The sequence below is a fragment of the Triticum urartu genome, chromosome 3, assembly GCF_003073215.2.
Source record: "Triticum urartu cultivar G1812 chromosome 3, Tu2.1, whole genome shotgun sequence".
Taxonomy (NCBI): domain Eukaryota; kingdom Viridiplantae; phylum Streptophyta; class Magnoliopsida; order Poales; family Poaceae; genus Triticum; species Triticum urartu.
The window spans coordinates 441,575,488-441,593,045 of NC_053024.1; the positions used below are offsets into that span (position 1 = coordinate 441,575,488).

General features: G+C 44.4%; 1 protein-coding gene across 1 annotated transcript; it reads left to right on the forward strand.

Moving 5' to 3' along the window:
- The first annotated feature begins 2,252 nt into the window (after positions 1-2,252).
- Positions 2,253-12,063, forward strand: LOC125544259 (long chain acyl-CoA synthetase 4-like). Its single transcript, XM_048707876.1, has 19 exons — positions 2,253-2,495; positions 3,366-3,429; positions 3,523-3,612; positions 3,827-3,883; positions 4,046-4,094; positions 4,463-4,539; positions 5,061-5,100; positions 5,187-5,281; positions 5,705-5,872; positions 5,958-6,068; positions 6,151-6,238; positions 7,319-7,385; positions 7,730-7,805; positions 7,900-8,017; positions 8,420-8,665; positions 9,064-9,203; positions 9,456-9,638; positions 9,737-9,856; positions 11,599-12,063. Exons 1-19 carry the CDS (start codon positions 2,344-2,346, stop codon positions 11,632-11,634), a joined length of 1,977 nt encoding a protein of 658 aa, XP_048563833.1. The 5' UTR covers positions 2,253-2,343; the 3' UTR covers positions 11,635-12,063.
- The last annotated feature ends 5,495 nt before the right edge of the window (positions 12,064-17,558 follow it).

Below are 17,558 nucleotides of genomic sequence, written 5' to 3' on the forward strand. Positions count from 1 at the left end.
TCCGAACAACATTCGGGTTACTGCATATACATATCCCTACAACCCTAGCGTCACCGAACCTTAAGTGTGTAGACCCTACGGGTTCGGGAGACATGTAGACATGACCGAGATCGCTCTCCGGTCAATAACCAACAGCGGGATCTGGATACCCATGTTGGCTCCCACATGCTCCTCGATGATCTCATCGGATGAACCACGATGTCGAGGATTCAAGCAACCCCGTATACAATTCCCTTTGTCAATCGGTATGTTACTTGCCCGAGATTCGATCGTAGGTATCCCAATACCTCGTTCAATCTCGTTACCGGCAAGTCACTTTACCCGTACCGTAATGCATGATCCCATGACCAGACACTTGGTCACTTTGAGCTCATTATGATGATGCATTACCGAGTGGGCCCAGTGATACCTCTCCGTCATACGGAGTGACAAATCCCAGTCTTGATCCGTGTCAACCCAACAGACACTTTCGGAGATACCCGTAGTATACCTTTATAGTCACCCAGTTACGTTGTGACGTTTGGCACACCCAAAGCACTCCTACGGTATCCGGGAGTTACACGATCTCATGGTCTAAGGAAAAGATACTTGGCATTGGAAAACTCTAGCAACGAACTATACGATCTTGTGCTATGTTTAGGATTGGGTCTTGTCCATCACATCATTCTCCTAATAATGTGATCTCGTTATCAATGACATCTAATGTCCATAGTCAGGAAACCATGACTATCTGTTGATCAACGAGCTAGTCAACTAGAGGCTTACTAGGGACATGTTGGTGTCTATTATTCACACATGTATTACGATTTCCGGATAATACAATTATAGCATGAATAAAGACAATTATCATGAACAAAGAAATATAATAATAATGCTTTTATTATTGCCTCTAGGGCATATTTCCAACAATTATAACCTTCTGGTAGCAAGCAACGGAGTTGGTTAGGCGTATCCGGTGCAATGTACTAGAGTATGAGGATGTTTACACGCCGACAAAGAAGAAGTTGTCGCTCGAGTCCTGGGAGCCGCCTGACATACATACGATCAAATTCAATTTAGATGGAGCGTTCGTCACTGGCAGCTCGGTCGACGGATAGGGTGTGATTGCTCGGGATAATACTGGGCATGTACTTGTGGCCCGAGCTGGTAGCATGGAGCATACTAACAATGCATTTGGTGCTGAGGTTAATGCGTTGGCAGCTGCAGTGACCATGGCGCCTGAACTTGGAGCCATCTGAGTAGGCTTTGAGACGGACTCAAAGTTGCTGGCAGATGCTATGAATATCCGGGTAGCAGATTCCTCACTGTATGCAGCAACCATAGAAGACCTCAAATATCAGCTAAAGATGTGGCTCTCCAAGTTTAGTATAAGTGCATGCAGGCGGTCTGCAAAATTCGGCAGCGCATGAGTTAGCCAAAATAAGTCGGATGTGTCTTCCTAATAACTGTATGGAGTGGAACACTACTGTACCGCCTAATGTGGTTGTTTGTGTCTTGGGTGATATGCCTAAGAACGGTTAATCTATAAAGCTTTGCTTTGACCTAAAAAAAGTGAAATAACATTTTTCAAAATATTTGTGGGGCCATGCGTGCAAGCACTTTCCATATTATCTTCCAAGTTTTTTTGTCAAACATGTCTGGATTAACCGAGAATCTAGAAACCCTTACGACATGGTATATTTTTTCACCGCATCTATATTAATTGTCTCAGCCTCAGTATAATTTTTGCGTAATATTTTTTAGTCTTTATTACACTGTTCATCGTCAAGGACAAATAACCATCCACATGTTGCACATGAAATCCACGTTTTTAAACGAGTTAGTTCCAGTAATAATAATACCTGACAGGGTCACATAGCCACCGTAATGAATGCATAGCGGTTTAAATCAAAATCATGTCAACCCCATCGACACTTAATTAAAATTCAATAAGATCGCGACAATATGCAGTATCCCTTTTTGGGGCTTTCAGTGCCATTGAAGGCCCGGTGCCCAGAGATGAAGAAAACTGGAGAGCTGATGCCACCGATAATCCCTGTCCGCAAAAATGCCATGTCCCTGTAGATACGTCTGGATGAGCGACCACCTGAGTCTCGACAAGGAAGGTCGCACCGGTCAGCTGCCCCACCAACCAGCGGCCCACGCAGGCCCCACAGCCGCTGGGCGGCCCAACCTCCCACTGTCCATGCCAGGTGGCCCCACCGCTCCCCGCTGCACCCACCCACCAACTTCTCATTTCTGTCAAGGAGTATTGCTATTTAGGCCCCCCGTCTCCACGCCTCTTTCTACTTCGGTCCATTTCGAAGCGCAGCAAGGCTACCGGAGCAAGCAGGAGGGAGAGGGATGGCGGAGATGCAGCACGTGGTGAAGGTCGAGGAGGGCCGCCCGGCCGCCGACGGCCGGCCCTCGGTGGGGCCCACCTACCGGAGCGCCTTCGCCCGCGACGGCTTCCCGGCGCCCGTCGACGGCCTGGACAGCTGCTACGACATCTTCCGGTGAGCTCTCCTTGCTCCTCCGGGGCCCCTGGCTGCTTCATCCTCTGCTCCACTGATGGCTCCTGGATTATTTCTCTTTTCGATGGCGTTGGTCAAAGGATTGAATCCGGCGGTTCTGTTCACTTCACGCGCAGTGGGTGGGACGCGGAGGATGTTTTCTTCTATTGAGTATTTATTTGTTGTTTGATTTGTCGCTGTCCTTGCTAGTACTGCACGGATACTGGGGTTTGATACTATGCCTGATTCTCCTTTGCCTCCCGTCCAACTAACTACCCGCATGAACCCTATTCTTTATGGCATTTATGTCGGTATGCTTGCGTGTGCTAGCCCTCGGGATCTGTCCCCCACGCCCTCGACAAATAGCCCTAGTACTCTGCATTTATCTGAATTTCCTCTTTGCATTTCGGCTCCGAAATCTTGTTTATTAGTTGCTCTGTTGGTTGGGCAGTTGTATAGACTCACTCTTTAAATGCCTTTAAATTCCGTATCAGTAGTAGTACGCTGTTTCTATGGAGTGATAATTTTCTTTGAAGCAGAGGAATGAAGTTCAGATTACTAGTTCGAACTCAGCAGTACTATTTCCCGCTCGTTCATGACCCTCTAAAGCTGTTAATCAGCATCAAATCGCTGATCCATGCAAACCTGTCATCAAATTGAATTCAGTTTCTCCATAGTCTTGTGTGGGTGGGAACGCTGATGTCAGATTGGTCAGCAGTGTCTGGTTTGTTTCTGGTTAGTTAAACAAGGAAATTTACCGAGCAAGTTGGTTCGTTGCATTTTGACTTGCTACTAAAACTCTTAATTTTGGCGACCTTTTGTCCTAGTGAGCTTATTTAGTTTTGAGTTTCAATGATGTGTGCTCATACACAGAATGGCAGTGGAGAAGTACCCAAACAACAGAATGCTTGGTCACCGTGAGACTGTTGATGGGAAGGTACCATTTGGCCGATTACAACTTATATCCCCTGAAAATATAAAAGCAGCAGAATTCTTGCTAAGGTATGATTTGTGTGCTATAAACAACTAGGCTGGTGCATACGTTTGGAGGACATATAAGGAGGTGTTTGACATTGCAAATAAAATCGGTAACTCTATTAGGAGCTGTGGACTCACCAAGGTTTGCTCTCGTTTCTTATATATTTGCTACTATTCACTCTAATGCTAATTTACTTAAAACATTTTTCAGTTAGGTGCTATGTTTTCTCATCTTGAGTGACCACATGAAATTAACATTATGTGAACTTTTCATTAGCTCGGGATAGTCACTTTGATGTTTCATGATTAAGGTTATTTCATGATGACTAATTTTTTTAAGCTGGATAATTTTGCAGGGCAGTCGTTGCGGTATATATGGTGCTAATAGCCCTGAATGGATTATCACGATGGAGGTAAAATCTTGTTCTACTGCATGCAGCATTTAATTCATTCTTGCAACAAGTAACTATTTTCATCTTGTTGGACTTCTGGAGTTTTCCTTAACCATCAAGAGCACTATGTTTGCCATGTATCTCTTACGAACTTAATTCACTTGCAATCTCTATCCCTTGCAGGCTTGCAATGCCCATGGAGTCTACTGTGTTCCATTATATGACACTCTTGGTATATATCCTGACATCTCCATTTTATGACATTGATGGGCTTGCAGTATGTCCCTCTTTCAGTTTTTTTGTTTGTTGCGCATCAGTGAATTATACACTTCATTGAGAAGCGCATCTCGATATTCATATGCTTTGCACTATTTAAGATTTCTGAAATCATGATCAAGCTAAAATCACATCTTAAAAAAAGAATGAAAAGCCCCACCACATCCTTGAAACATGTGGCAAACAAGTAATCTAATATCTGAGCAGAGCACTATGCAATTGAACATTCTTAAGTATGGATCCTTTTCCCCACATTACAAACGATAAAAGAAACAGTACTGATGATACAGTTGAACCTGCTTATTGACGATGCTCTTTCTGTAGGGGCTGGTGCGATTGAGTTTATTCTGTGCCATGCAGAAGTTGAGATTGCCTTTGCAGAGGAGAAGAAAGTTGCGGAGGTTTGTTTCCTTCATCATCTCATATGTAGAATTGTATGCTTGCGATGTCCCATAAACTTCTCTTTTCAATATTTGGTATTCATGCCTTTGCCTGGGGGATGATGCATGTTGACCCAATGACCCCTATTCGGTCGGTAACTTAGGAAAGTGGAAACACTACAAAGCAGTACATCAACTCTCTTTTATATCCCTAAAGCCCCTTTTGGGTAGCCCAATCCCAGACAAGCCCAGTTTTTTTTGGCTGAGATCCTGGCTGGTTTGGGGCCAACCAAACAAAGGTTTCAAAAGTTTCTTGTTGTCAGTTATGCTCTGTGCAGTTCCATAAGCTGTTTGGATTAATAGAAGCCTTAGTTCGTATTAATAGAAAACATTCCATCTGTCGACACAGCTCTCTACTGTTGAGCAATTACCTTATGATTTTGTCCATTTATGTTCAACACGCCAAAATTATCACAGTTGTGATGCAACCATGTTAATGGGTTTTCTGTTATTAATATCTCTCTTTTATCTCAATTTGACAGCTCTTGAAGACATTTCCCAAGTCAACTGAGTTCTTGAAAAGTGAGTTTCACTTATCCTAGATAGATCTCATCATCTAATACCAAAAGGTTTCCACCTATAAAGCAAATATATTATTTTGTTTGTAGCCATTGTGAGTTTTGGTAAAGTGACACAAGAACAAAAGGAAGAAGTTTCCAAGTATGGGCTCTCAATATACTCATGGGATGAGTTCATATCTTTGGTAAGATAGGTGGTCAGCTTTGCATGTGGATTCTTCTGAATATTGTTTCTTAAATATGAATATTTCATCATGATGTTGTGTTCCGCACTTCAGTATTATGTCTAACTGTATCCTCGCTTTAGTGAATGACTGGATGAGCAAACATTTAACGTAATCTCATTCGTGGAACATCAGAAATAAGGAATCTAATGGTTATTGGCTGCAAACTTGTCGAGTTATTTGTTCATTTGTTGTTACCATCTGTGATTAGATTTCCTTAGATCATTTTTGCTACCTGTGCTAGATCACATAATACATTTGCACTCACAATACATCAAACATGTAAATATTCTAGTTTTCCAAATGATGTAAAACATTTTACTGTGATGATCTTATCGACACAGTTATTAACTATGCACTTTCCTTGTGGCATCTTATCTGCAGGCAGGTGACCAAGAATTTGATCTTCCAGTGAATCGAAGGACAGACACATGTACTATAATGTACACTAGTGGAACTACTGGTGACCCCAAAGGTGTACTGATCTCCAATGCGAGCATTATCTGTCTCATTGCAGGTGTGGACCGGCTTCTTAACTCTGTAAACGAGCGGGTAAGACGCGAGCAGCCATTATGCCATGTAATCTTACCTCACGACCAATTAATATTTAATTTCTTTTTCTATGTGATAATCTCAGCTGGAGGAAACAGACGTTTATATGTCTTACCTTCCTCTTGCTCATATCTTTGACCGAGTTGTGGAAGAGCTGTTTATGTTCCATGGTGCATCTATTGGATTTTGGCGTGGGGTAAGCATCATTATGTGTTCACCTGAATCCTTCTCATGGTTGTGCTTTTGCACCTGTATTGACTATTTAAAATATGGTGCAGGATGTTAAGTTACTAGTTGAGGATATTGGTACACTGAAACCAACTATCTTATGTGCTGTGCCACGTGTTCTTGATCGGATATTTTCTGGTAAGGGTCTGCTTGAGTCGCCTAACATTTCTATCTAATATTAAAATAAGGTTACAAAGAGCTTCCACGTTCCCTGCTGAGAGACTATAATTCCTACACTAATTGGAGGAATAAGAGGGAGACCCGCACTGCTTATTCTTGTGCGGGGTAATGAAATACACGTTCAGACCATTATAGTTGTATAAGAAACATAACTATATGTTTTTGTCGTAACCCTTGCAGTCAGCGCACTTCTAAATAGACATATGTAAAGTGGTGCTGTGCACATGGGAGTATGTTCTCTCACTCCTCATATAGTCATATACCACTTATACACATGTATTGTAATCCTTTATCACTTTAAATATGCTCCATTGGTAATTATCAGATACTCTCAATTAACTTACATGAAAATTTTCATTTCAGCAAACATATCTTAGCATAATTTCAGTAAACATAATTTTAGCATAATTTCATTGGAATCTCCCACCATCAGCCAAGGAACCAAGGTCCTGATGCAGCAGAGGAGATCCCACATATGATAACATAAATGGTTTTGCGATTCACCATAAACAAACGTGCATCTCCATTTTATTTCGTTTGGCATATCATGAATGAATAGATTAACAAAAGCAACTGCCTAGATTTATTAACTCAACTGAGACACCCTCATCCCCAAACAGAGCTAAAAAACACCCCCTTTCCCCTGCTCAGTAAAAGTGATTATCTGTTTAAGACCCAACCTCCAATGCAACCCCTCTACCACATCTTTCCTGTGTCTTGTTTCTAACAAAAACACAAGCTTCCGTCGGTGAGATTGCACGAGGCACCTCATGTCTTGAACTGTCCAGGATGCACCAAACCTGGCAGTTCCAGGAGAACATCACCAGCAAAAGCCCAAGAACCTGTCCAGGATGTACCCTCCCTTCTGTGGTTCTTTTTCGCTGTTGATGCATGTCCATGCATTAACTTGATGTACAGTTCTTGGGCTATCCGTAGTCACAATCTGCTTCTACTGTTCGAAGTTCAAAAGAACTTGGAGCCGATTCTGAGTGCAAATTTTTACATACGGTTCATCCCTTTGCTTTACACTTTTTTCAGGGCTTCAAGCTAAAATCTCAGCTGGTGGTTTCATAAAGAGTACAATGTTCAATCTTGCTTACAAATTGTAAGTTTGCTAACCTCAGAGCAGTTATCTTTTTTGGGTGGAAGTGTGGAATACTTGCTTGCACTGCCAGTGACTCCATGCTAAGTTCTTCAATTATTAAGTGTCCGTAGCCAGTGGTGGACACAGGATTGGGCCAAGAGGAGTGGTATCCTGGGCTAGGAGCTGCTGGTCTCTTGGGATCCAGATTTTTGGGCCAAAACCTGCTTACTTACTCTATAACTTTGGGCTGGATCCAGGATACAGCCCTCCTAGCCCTGGCCCTAGGCTAGCTAGATTCTCATTGCATCATTAAAGGACCTCACCTGTCACAAATCCAAGTATGATGTAGACATTTTGTTTTGCAGCAAGCAGTTTAGAATGATGAGGGGAGCTAAGCACAATGAAGCTGCTGCAATATGTGACAAAGTAGTTTTCAGTAAGGTATTTCAGCATGGCAGTCACTGCTTCTTCATTTTGTATGGTTTTCCCAACTTGCTGCCTTCATATTCTAGAAATTGTGTTTATTGCGATTAAGGTGAAAGAAGGTCTTGGAGGAAATGTCCGTGTAATTTTATCCGGAGCTGCCCCACTTGCCACTCATGTGGAAGAATACCTGAGAGTGGTGACATGCGCACATGTTTTACAAGGATATGGTACATCTTTTACTCTTGGGATACGATTTTTTTTTACTGTTATGATCGTTCAAGTTGATGATCGCCTGATGTTTCTGCTCTATTTCATTTGGTCAGTAAACTTTATTATTTTACTTGTATGGATTAGATCAGCTGTTTTCTGTTAAAGATGACAGGTATAACCACGTTGTTAGCTTTTGAGATCTATGTTATCAATAAGAAATGCTTACTCATTGAACAGAACTGTATGTTCTTTAGTGCACTATTCTTAAACTGGTTGACAACATAAAAAGAGAGTTGTGTATGTTCTTTTACCTAAATTAGGTCAATCCTTCATCTGCATAAGCTGATGTTTTTTGTTCGCCTTTCTTCGCCAACCTAACTATCACTTCCGGCTTGCTCCTTGATCTTCTTCTATGTTAGGTCTCACGGAAACTTGTGCTGGATCATTTGTCTCGCTACCAAATCAGATGTCCATGATAGGGACTGTTGGTCCTCCAGTTCCAAATATTGATGCCCGCCTAGAATCTGTCCCTGACATGAATTATGATGCACTTGCAAGCACACCTCGTGGAGAAATCTGCATCAAGGGAGAAACATTATTCTCAGGGTACTACAGGCGTGAAGACCTTACAGAGGAAGTTTTGGTTGATGGATGGTTCCATACAGGTACATCTTGCTTTCAGTGTTTAAGTTGTCATCTGTTTCCACTATGTGGTCGCTGCAAAAGTAAAGAATGGAACGTAAACATTTTCCAAATATTCTAGGCCGTGAATATTCTACTAGTATTCTAGGCCTCTGAATGTGTGGCATTATCGGTCCACGTGGAAGGGAACATATGGAGGATAAGAGTTCACCCCAGTTAATCTGGATCTAGTTTGCATGTCCTTTCTCACCTTAGCCTGGGTAACAGTATTACGGAGATCACATTGTTTAATAGAAAAAGTTCTAATGAGAAATTCACTCCCGGCTCTAGTTGATGTAGTCATTATACTGCACAAACTATTCTATATTGTGCCTCATCCGAAGTGGAGATTCAAAATATTTTTTTCCTTTTCTGCTTACAGGGGACATTGGCGAGTGGCAACCTGATGGAAGTATGAAGATCATTGATCGGAAGAAGAATATCTTCAAGCTTTCACAAGGAGAATATGTAGCAGTTGAAAATTTGGAGAACATTTACGGTGTTGTTTCTGCTATAGACTCGGTATATAGAGTTCAATTTCCAGGATTTATAAGTTCTTTTTCTGCACCATTGTTCTCCCTCCGCCCCAAAATAAGTGTCTCAACTTTATACTAACTTTAGTACAAAGTTGTACTAAGCTTGAGACACTTATTTTGGGACGGAGGGAGTATGATATAACCGGTCAAAATAGTTTATTCATGCTTCGTCGTACTTATTGTTGCGTTCTATTGTAATATCTGAAATATTTTCTTCAATTTTTCCAACATTTGCCAGATATGGGTATATGGAAATAGTTTCGAGTCATTCCTTGTTGCCGTAGTCAATCCTAACAAGGAAGCCCTTGAGAGCTGGGCTGAGGGAAATGGAATCAGTGGTGATTTTGAGGCACTGTGTGAGAATCCAAAAGCAAAAGAATATATTTTGGGGGAACTTTCAAAAACAGGAAAAGAGAAGAAGGTGATATTGTTAATTGCTTTTTTGTTTTGCTCTTCTTTCTGATGATATTCATGGCTTACTCCAGTGCACAGCCTAACTTTCTACTCATCTTTGTGCAGCTCAAAGGTTTTGAATTCATAAGAGCTGTGCACCTTGACCCAGTGCCGTTTGACATGGAGCGTGACCTGATCACTCCAACATATAAAAGGAAGCGGCCGCAGTTGCTCAAGTACTACCAGGTATTGTTCATCCAATTATTGTTGTGAGCCATGTTCAGCATATGTCATCTACATCCACCTCGAAACATAAAAATAAAAGAAGCATGCATCGTTTACATGCATGGAGGACCTTGTGCAATTTGTTTCTTGTCCCTTTAAGGGCCAGTTCTTTTGAGGTGCAGCGTATGCATAAGCTGCGATGGGAATAAGCCTCACAGAAGCTGCCGTGGAAATAAGCCCATGAGAATAAGCCATCCAGTTCTTTTGTCTGAGCTTATGTTCCGAGTTCTCTGTTGAAAAGTCTACAATACCCCTAAAATGTAATTGTATGACATTTAACTGCATTTTCTGTACATTGTAGCAGCAACTTGGACAACTTCTTTCATACTCTCTTGCATTTGCAAAAAATGCTAGCAGGGCCAAACAAAACAACAATCAAAATGCTAGTGCTTGCATACAAATTTCTGAATGCATTCAGTAGCAACATTCATCCTTTTTTTACAGGAAGTAGAAACTTGGACATGACCAAAAACTAGGTGCACATGAGCAATGCACTTCCTGAATGCAATGCTTGTAGTACTCTACTGGAAAAAATAGACAAGAAACAGCCTCATATTAACAGCAAATAGACATCTACTCATTTTCCAGTAGATAAAATTATTCACAAATAGTCAGCAATATGATACAGAAAATGGATCATTCAATTTGACATCTCAATTTGATATGCAGAAAGTCAAATCTCAATGTACAATTTGATTGTGAGACAAAAAGGTCTTGTAGGCAATAGCCCGAACACCTTGTGGGCGAAATCGCCAACACGGGAGCTCACTCAGCGGCCGGCCGATGCGGGCTTGACGGCCAGCAGCGGGACGAGTCGCAGCTCCTGCTCGGGCTCAGGCCACCTGCGCCGCCGCCTCGGAGGTCGTTGGTGTCCGCGCCCTGGCGTATCGAAGGCGAACAGCGAGGGCGCCAGAGGAGGTGCGGTGCTTCTTGGGCTAACCTCCGTCCATGCTGGCGGCGGCGAAGGGACGGGGAAGGACGGTGACGATGGCTCGAGTGGCGTGCAGCGGTGGATCGATTGCAATAGTGGAGTGGCCGGGATGGAGCCGAGCAGAGGGAGGCGGGGGAGGAGCGCGGCTACCCAGCACCGCCGGCATCCATGTCGGCGGCGGCGAGGTACGCGGCGTCAGCGGCGGCCGGAGGCGGCGTCCGGGGCGGCGGGAGGAGGGGGCGGCGGCGGCGGCGGGGGGGAAACCCTAGTTCTCCTCTTCTATCACGGGACGGGATGCGGGAGTCGAGCGCTGCCTTTTTTTGTTCTTTTTCTTCGGGTCTGGTCGTCCGGTTTGCTGGCGGTGGCATTTGCTCCGTAAATTCTTGCAGCTGGGAGGGCAAGGAGATGTACCCCTTCGTTTCTTAAGTGATCGCTGCGGGAAGCTCCGGGAAGCTGCCCTCCCCCCAGCTTTTTTCCATCGTGAAGGAAGTGGCTGTGAAAATAAGCTGAGCCCACCAGCCCAAAACGAGTTCTTTTCAGCTTCTGGCTTATTTTGACAATAAGCTGCCAGAAGCTGCAAAAGAACTGGCCCTTTTCATCATCTTAGGAACTGGCTGACCTTTTTTAAAAACCATCAGAAAACCAATGCAGTGGATATTTCTGAACTTACTATTTCATCGGCATGACAGCATTGTTTTGCTTCTTCTGGTATTCTGATGCCTTGTACAAACAGGACAGCGAGCAGCGCTAACCTTACTTCATTTATTTGCAGGGCGCAATTGACAACATGTACAAAAGTGCTAAATGAGCTCGTCTAGAACACGTAAAATGGGATTCCCGACACCCAAGGAGCTGACAGAAGTACCAAACTCAATAGTGCTACGCTATATTATTGTGTATATGCCCCTAGCTTGGATCGATGAGTGGTGTAATGTTCTTTCAGAATTTGTTCTGTTTTTAATGTGTGGCAAATGGGCAATGTAGTGGCACGCATAATGGCAGACACCGTTTCCAGTTGTTTGAGCTCTGGAACTGCCATTTTTACCAACGACCGATTAGCAGCCAAGAAACATGCCCCAATTCCAATCTTAAGATACTTGTGATGCTTGGGTCGCCCTTTTTCGTCTTCCCTTGCGTCTTTCTTCAAATACTGTAATACTATTTTTTTTTCGCCTGAGCCCGAGGAATCCATTTTGTTGATATAAACCTTCGTGAATACTTATTGTTTTTTTCTTTCTATTCCTACATCTGAGTAGTATCATTGGAACTTATCTGATGCTAAAACAAAGTAAAAAGTTCATCCTAGAAGAGTAGAAGTTAGTTTTTGGTTCAATATTAGATAGGTGTCATCATCATGGACTTGCTTCATTGTCAAGGAACACGCGCATCACGATGGAACTCACCGAACATAGCTTAGAATTAATGATTTTCTTTTTCCGAGGGATAGAACTAATGGTTTTCTGTCGAACATTTTTTTGGAAAGGAGGATAACCCTCAGTCTCTGCATTAGGATGATGCATACGGCAATATATTATTAATAGAGCAAAATTCAGTAGCCGAACACCATCAAAATGAAAAAAAGTAAAAAAATAAACTCTGAGGCCATATACCTCGCGACAGTAACTCCCCCAGATAATCACTAACCCTATGATATAAGACACAACATAAACAAAAACACACAACTCCTAGATTAGTCCATCACAAGGTTGAACTTCGGATTCTCATCCCCAAAGCAAAGTTTCAATCCACCACCTTCAGAAAGGATGTGACGCAGGCGCACGACGTTATAGCCCGATCAAAAATCTTGTGTTTCCACCGGAGTGCATAAGCTCGTCGTTGAAGCTGTATGTATCATCCGCCTTTATCTGTCTACCAACCCCTCGATAGCTGGATACCTCTGGAGGAAGGAAGACAAAGACGTCCCATACCGCCTGCCTCCCGCAACTGTCGCACCACCTTCGATCCAACAACAACAGGCTAAACCTGACACCTCCGCTGGACCACCGTCCTACGTCTCCGTATAAGACGTCGTGCGTAGTATCCGCTGGTAGCACATCCACCGGTGGCTTCACCTACCGACGACAGGCACCGCCCGACAACTCCGAGAGAGGCTCATGTGTCACCTGCCGAGCCGCATCGAACCCGGTCTGTTGATGGAGGGGACGTCTCATACCGCCACCAGCCTTAGAAGGCCGTCACCATCTCGAGATCCGGACTCCGAGTCGCCCACACGCCCCCGGAGTCCACCGCCGTTGATGAAGAGGCGTTGCCGCCCCGATTCCGGGCGCTACAGGGAGCACCCACCATCGCGCCAGCCGCTGTCATCGCCCATAGAACGACAATCGCCGCCGCGATCTTGCATCAAGCGTCGTCGACGCCACAGGAACCTCCGGCCGCCACGGTGTCCTGTGACAAGCCCGAACACGGGATCCCAAGATCCGCCGCCACCGGTGCCGCCACAAGGACCCACCACCTGGCCCGTCATCCTTGGCAGAGGGGACGCCGCCACCATCATGGTCAGATCCGGGTTAGCCGTTGCCATCGCCACCGCCAAGACCGAATCCGTGCTGGACGACGCTGCCGCCGCCACCGGCCACGCCCAACATCACCTTCATTTTCTAGCCACGTCCAGCCGACCGGCACGCCACGCCCAATCGATCCACCTGCGTCGCCAAGATCCGCCGTGCCGTTGTGCCATGGATCCGCAAGACGCCGTCGCTGAAGTCGTCATCCCGCAACGCCTGACATTATGTGAGGAGAAGGGGATCCCGCCGCCGCCTGCGCCGACCGGATCGACGGCGCACGTCGGTGGCAGACTAGGAGTAGCGGCTGGGGTTCGCCCCCTCGGCCGCTCGCGGTGAAGGAAACATGCCCTAGAGGCAATAATAAAGTTGTTATTTATATTTCCTTATATCATGATAAATGTTTATTATTCATGCTAGAATTGTATTAACCGGAAACTTAGTACATGTGTGAATACATAGACAAACAGAGTGTCACTAGTTTGCCTCTACTTAACTAGCTCGTTGAATCAATGATGGTTATGTTTCCTAACCATAGACATGAGTTGTCATTTGATTAACGGGATCACATCATTAGAGAATGATGTGATTGACTTGACCCATCCGTTAGCTTAGCACGATGATCGTTTAGTTTGTTGCTATTGCTTTCTCCATAACTTATACATGTTCCTATGACTATGAGATCATGCAACTCCCGAATACCGGAGGAACACTTTGTGTTCTACCAAACGTCACAACATAACTGGGTGATTATAAAGGTGCTCTACAGGTGTCTCCAATGGTGTTTGTTGAGTTGGATAGATCGAGATTAGGATTCGTCACTCCGATTGTCGGAGAGGTATCTCTGGGCCCTCTCGGTAATGCACATCACTATAAGCCTTGCAAGAAATGTGACTAATAAGTTAGTTGCGGGATGATGCATTACGGAACGAGTAAACAAACTTGCCGGTAACGAGATTGAACTAGGTATTTAGATATCGACGATCGAATCTCGGGCAAGTAACATACCGATGACAAAGGAAACAACATATGTTGTTATGCGGTTTGACCAATAAAGATCTTCATAGAATATGTAGGAACCAATATGAGCATCCAGGTTCCACTATTGGTTATTGACCGAAGACATGTCTCGGTCATGTCTACATAGTTCTCGAACCCGTAGGGTCCGCACGCTTAACGTTCAGTGACGATCGGTATTACGAGTTTATGTGTTTTGATGTACTTAAGATAGTTCGGAGTCCCGGATGTGATCACGGACATGACAAGGAGTCTCGAAATGGTCGAGACATAAAGGTTGATATATTGGACGACTATATTCGGACACCGGGTGAGTTCCGGGGGTCACCGGATTTTTATCAGAGTGCCGGGAGGGTTATCGGAACCCCCGGGGAAACTAATGGGCCAACATGGGCCTTGTGGGAGAGATAGGAGAGGTCCTAGGGCTGGCCGCCCCCCCCTTGGGAGTCCGAATTGGAAGGGGGGGCGCCCCCTCTTTCCTCCCTCTCTCCCTCTCCTTCCTTCCCCCATCCCCCTTCCTAGTTGGAATAGGAAAAGGGGAGTCCTACTCCTACTAGGAGGAGGAATTCCCCTCTCCTTGGCACGCCCCAAGGCCGGCCGGCCTCCCCCTTGCTCCTTTATATACGGGGGCAGGGGCACCCTAGAACACACAAGTTGATTGTTTTCAGCCGTGTGCGGTGCCCCCCTCCACCATAATCCACCTCGGTCATAACGTAGCAGTGCTTAGGCAAAGCCCTGTTCCGGCATCATCATCATCACCGTCATCACACCGTCGTGCTGATGAAGCTCTCCCTCGAAGCTCTACTGGATCGTGAGTTCGTGGGACGTCACCAGCCGAACGTGTGCAGATCGGGGAGGTGTCGTACCTTCGGTGCTAGGATCGGTCGATCGTGAAGACGTACGACTACATCAACCGTGTTGTCATAACGCTTCCGCTTATGGTCTACGAGGGTACGTAGACAACACTCTCCCCTCTCATTGCTATGCATCACCATGATCTTGCGTGTGCGTAGGATTTTTTTTTAAAATTACTGCGTTCCCCAACAGTGGCATCTGAGCCAGGTTTATGCGTAGATGTTATATGCACGAGTAGAACGCAAAGGAGTTGTGAGCGTCGGTATATACATATTGCTTGCCGTTACTAGTTGATTCTTGATTCGGCAGCATTGTTGGATGAAGCGGCCTAGACCGACATTACGCGTACGCTTACGCGAGACTAGTTCTACCGACGTGCTTCGCACATAGGTGGCTAGTGGGTGTCTGTTTCTCCAACTTTAGTTGAATCGGATTCAATGAACAGGGTTCTTTCTAAAGATCAAAAAGCAATCACTATACCGCGTTGTGGTTTTTGATGCGTAGGTAAGAACGGTTCTTACTCAGCCCGTAGCAGCCACGTAAAACTTGCAAACAACAAAGTAGAGGACGTCTAACTTGTTTTTGCAGGGCATGTTGTGATGTGATATGGTCAAGACATGATGCTAAATTTTATTGTATGAGATGATCATGTTTTGTAACACAATTATCGGCAACTGGCATGAGCCATATGGTTGTCGCTTTATTGTATGAAATGCAATCGCCATGTAATTGCTTTACTTTATCACTAAGCGGTAGCGATAGTCGTAGAAGCAATAGTTGGCAAGACGACAACGATACTTCGATGGAGATCAAGGTGTCAAGCCAGTGACGATGGTGACCATGACGGTGCTTTGGAGATGGAGATTAAAGGCACAAGATGATGATGGCCATATCATATCACTTATTTACATGTGATGTTTATCCTTTATGCATCTTATTTTGCTTAGTTCGACGGTAGCATTATAAGATGATCTCTCACTAAATTTCAAGGTATAAGTGTTCTCCCTGAGTATGCACCATTGCTACATTTCGTCGTGCCGAGACACCACGTGATGATCGGGTGTGATAAGCTCTACATTCACATACAACGGGTGCAAGCCAGTTTTGCACACGCAGAATACTCGGGTTAAACTTGACGAGCCTAGCATATGCAGATATGGCCTCGGAACACTGAGACTGAAAGGTCGAGTGTGAATCATATAGTAGATATGATCAATATAGTGATTTTCACCATTGAAAACTACTCCATCTCACGTGATGATCGGACATAGTTTAGTTGATATGGATCACGTGATCACTTAGATGATTAGAGAGATGTCTATCTAAGTGGGAGTTCTTAAGTAATTTGATTAATTGAACTTTAATTTATCATGAACTTAGTACCTGATAGTATTTTGCATGTCTATGTTGTTTTAGATAGATGGCCCGTGCTGTTGTTCCGTTGAATTTTAATGCGTTCCTAGAGAAAGCTAAGTTGAAAGATGATGGTAGCAACTACACGGACTAGGTCCATAACTTGAGGATTATCCTCATTGCTGCATAGAAGAAATACGTCCTGAAAGCACCGCTAGGTGACAAACCCGCTGCAGGAGCAACGCCAGATGTTGTGAACACCTGGCAGAGCAAAGCTGATGAGTACTACAGGACCGGGACTTCAACGATGTTTTGAACGTCATGGAGCATATGAGATGTTCCAGGAGTTGAAGTTGATATTTCAAGCAAATGCCCGGATTGAGAGATATGAAGTCTCCAATAAGTTCTACAGCTGCAAGATGGAGGAGAATAGTTCCGTCAGTGAAAATATACTCAGAATGTCTGGGTGCCACAACCACTTGACTCAAATGGGAGTTAATATTCTTGATTATAGTGTCACTGACAGAGTTCTTCAATCACTGCCACCAAGCTACAAGAGCTTCGTGATGAACTATAATATGCAAGGGATGGATAAGACGATTCTTGAGCTCTTCGCAATGCTAAAGGCTGCAGAGGTAGAAATCAAGAAGGAGCATCAAATGTTGATGGTCAACAAGACCACCAGTTTCAAGAAAAAAAGGTAAAGGGAAGAAGGGGAACTTCAAGAAGAACAGCAAGCCAGTTGCTGCTCAAGTGAAGAAACCCAAGTCTGGACCCAAGCCTGAGACTGAGTGCTTCTACTGCAAAGGAACTGGTCACTGGAAGCGGAACTGCCCCATGTAATTAGCGGAGAAGAAGGATGGCAAAGTGAAAGGTATATTTGATATACATGTTATTGATGTGTACCTTACCAATGCTCGCAGTAGTGCCTGGGTATTTGATACTGGTTCAGTTGCTAACATTTGCAACTCGAAACAGGGGCTAC

Bases quoted from the DNA above. Each gene is read 5' to 3' on its own strand.
- LOC125544259 (XM_048707876.1), top strand. From the start codon at position 2,344: ATGGCGGAGATGCAGCACGTGGTGAAGGTCGAGGAGGGCCGCCCGGCC. The intron at 3,430-3,522 runs GTACCATTTGGC...ATAAACAACTAG, and splicing joins GTGAGACTGTTGATGGGAAG to GCTGGTGCATACGTTTGGAG. The intron at 3,884-4,045 runs GTAAAATCTTGT...TATCCCTTGCAG, and splicing joins AATGGATTATCACGATGGAG to GCTTGCAATGCCCATGGAGT.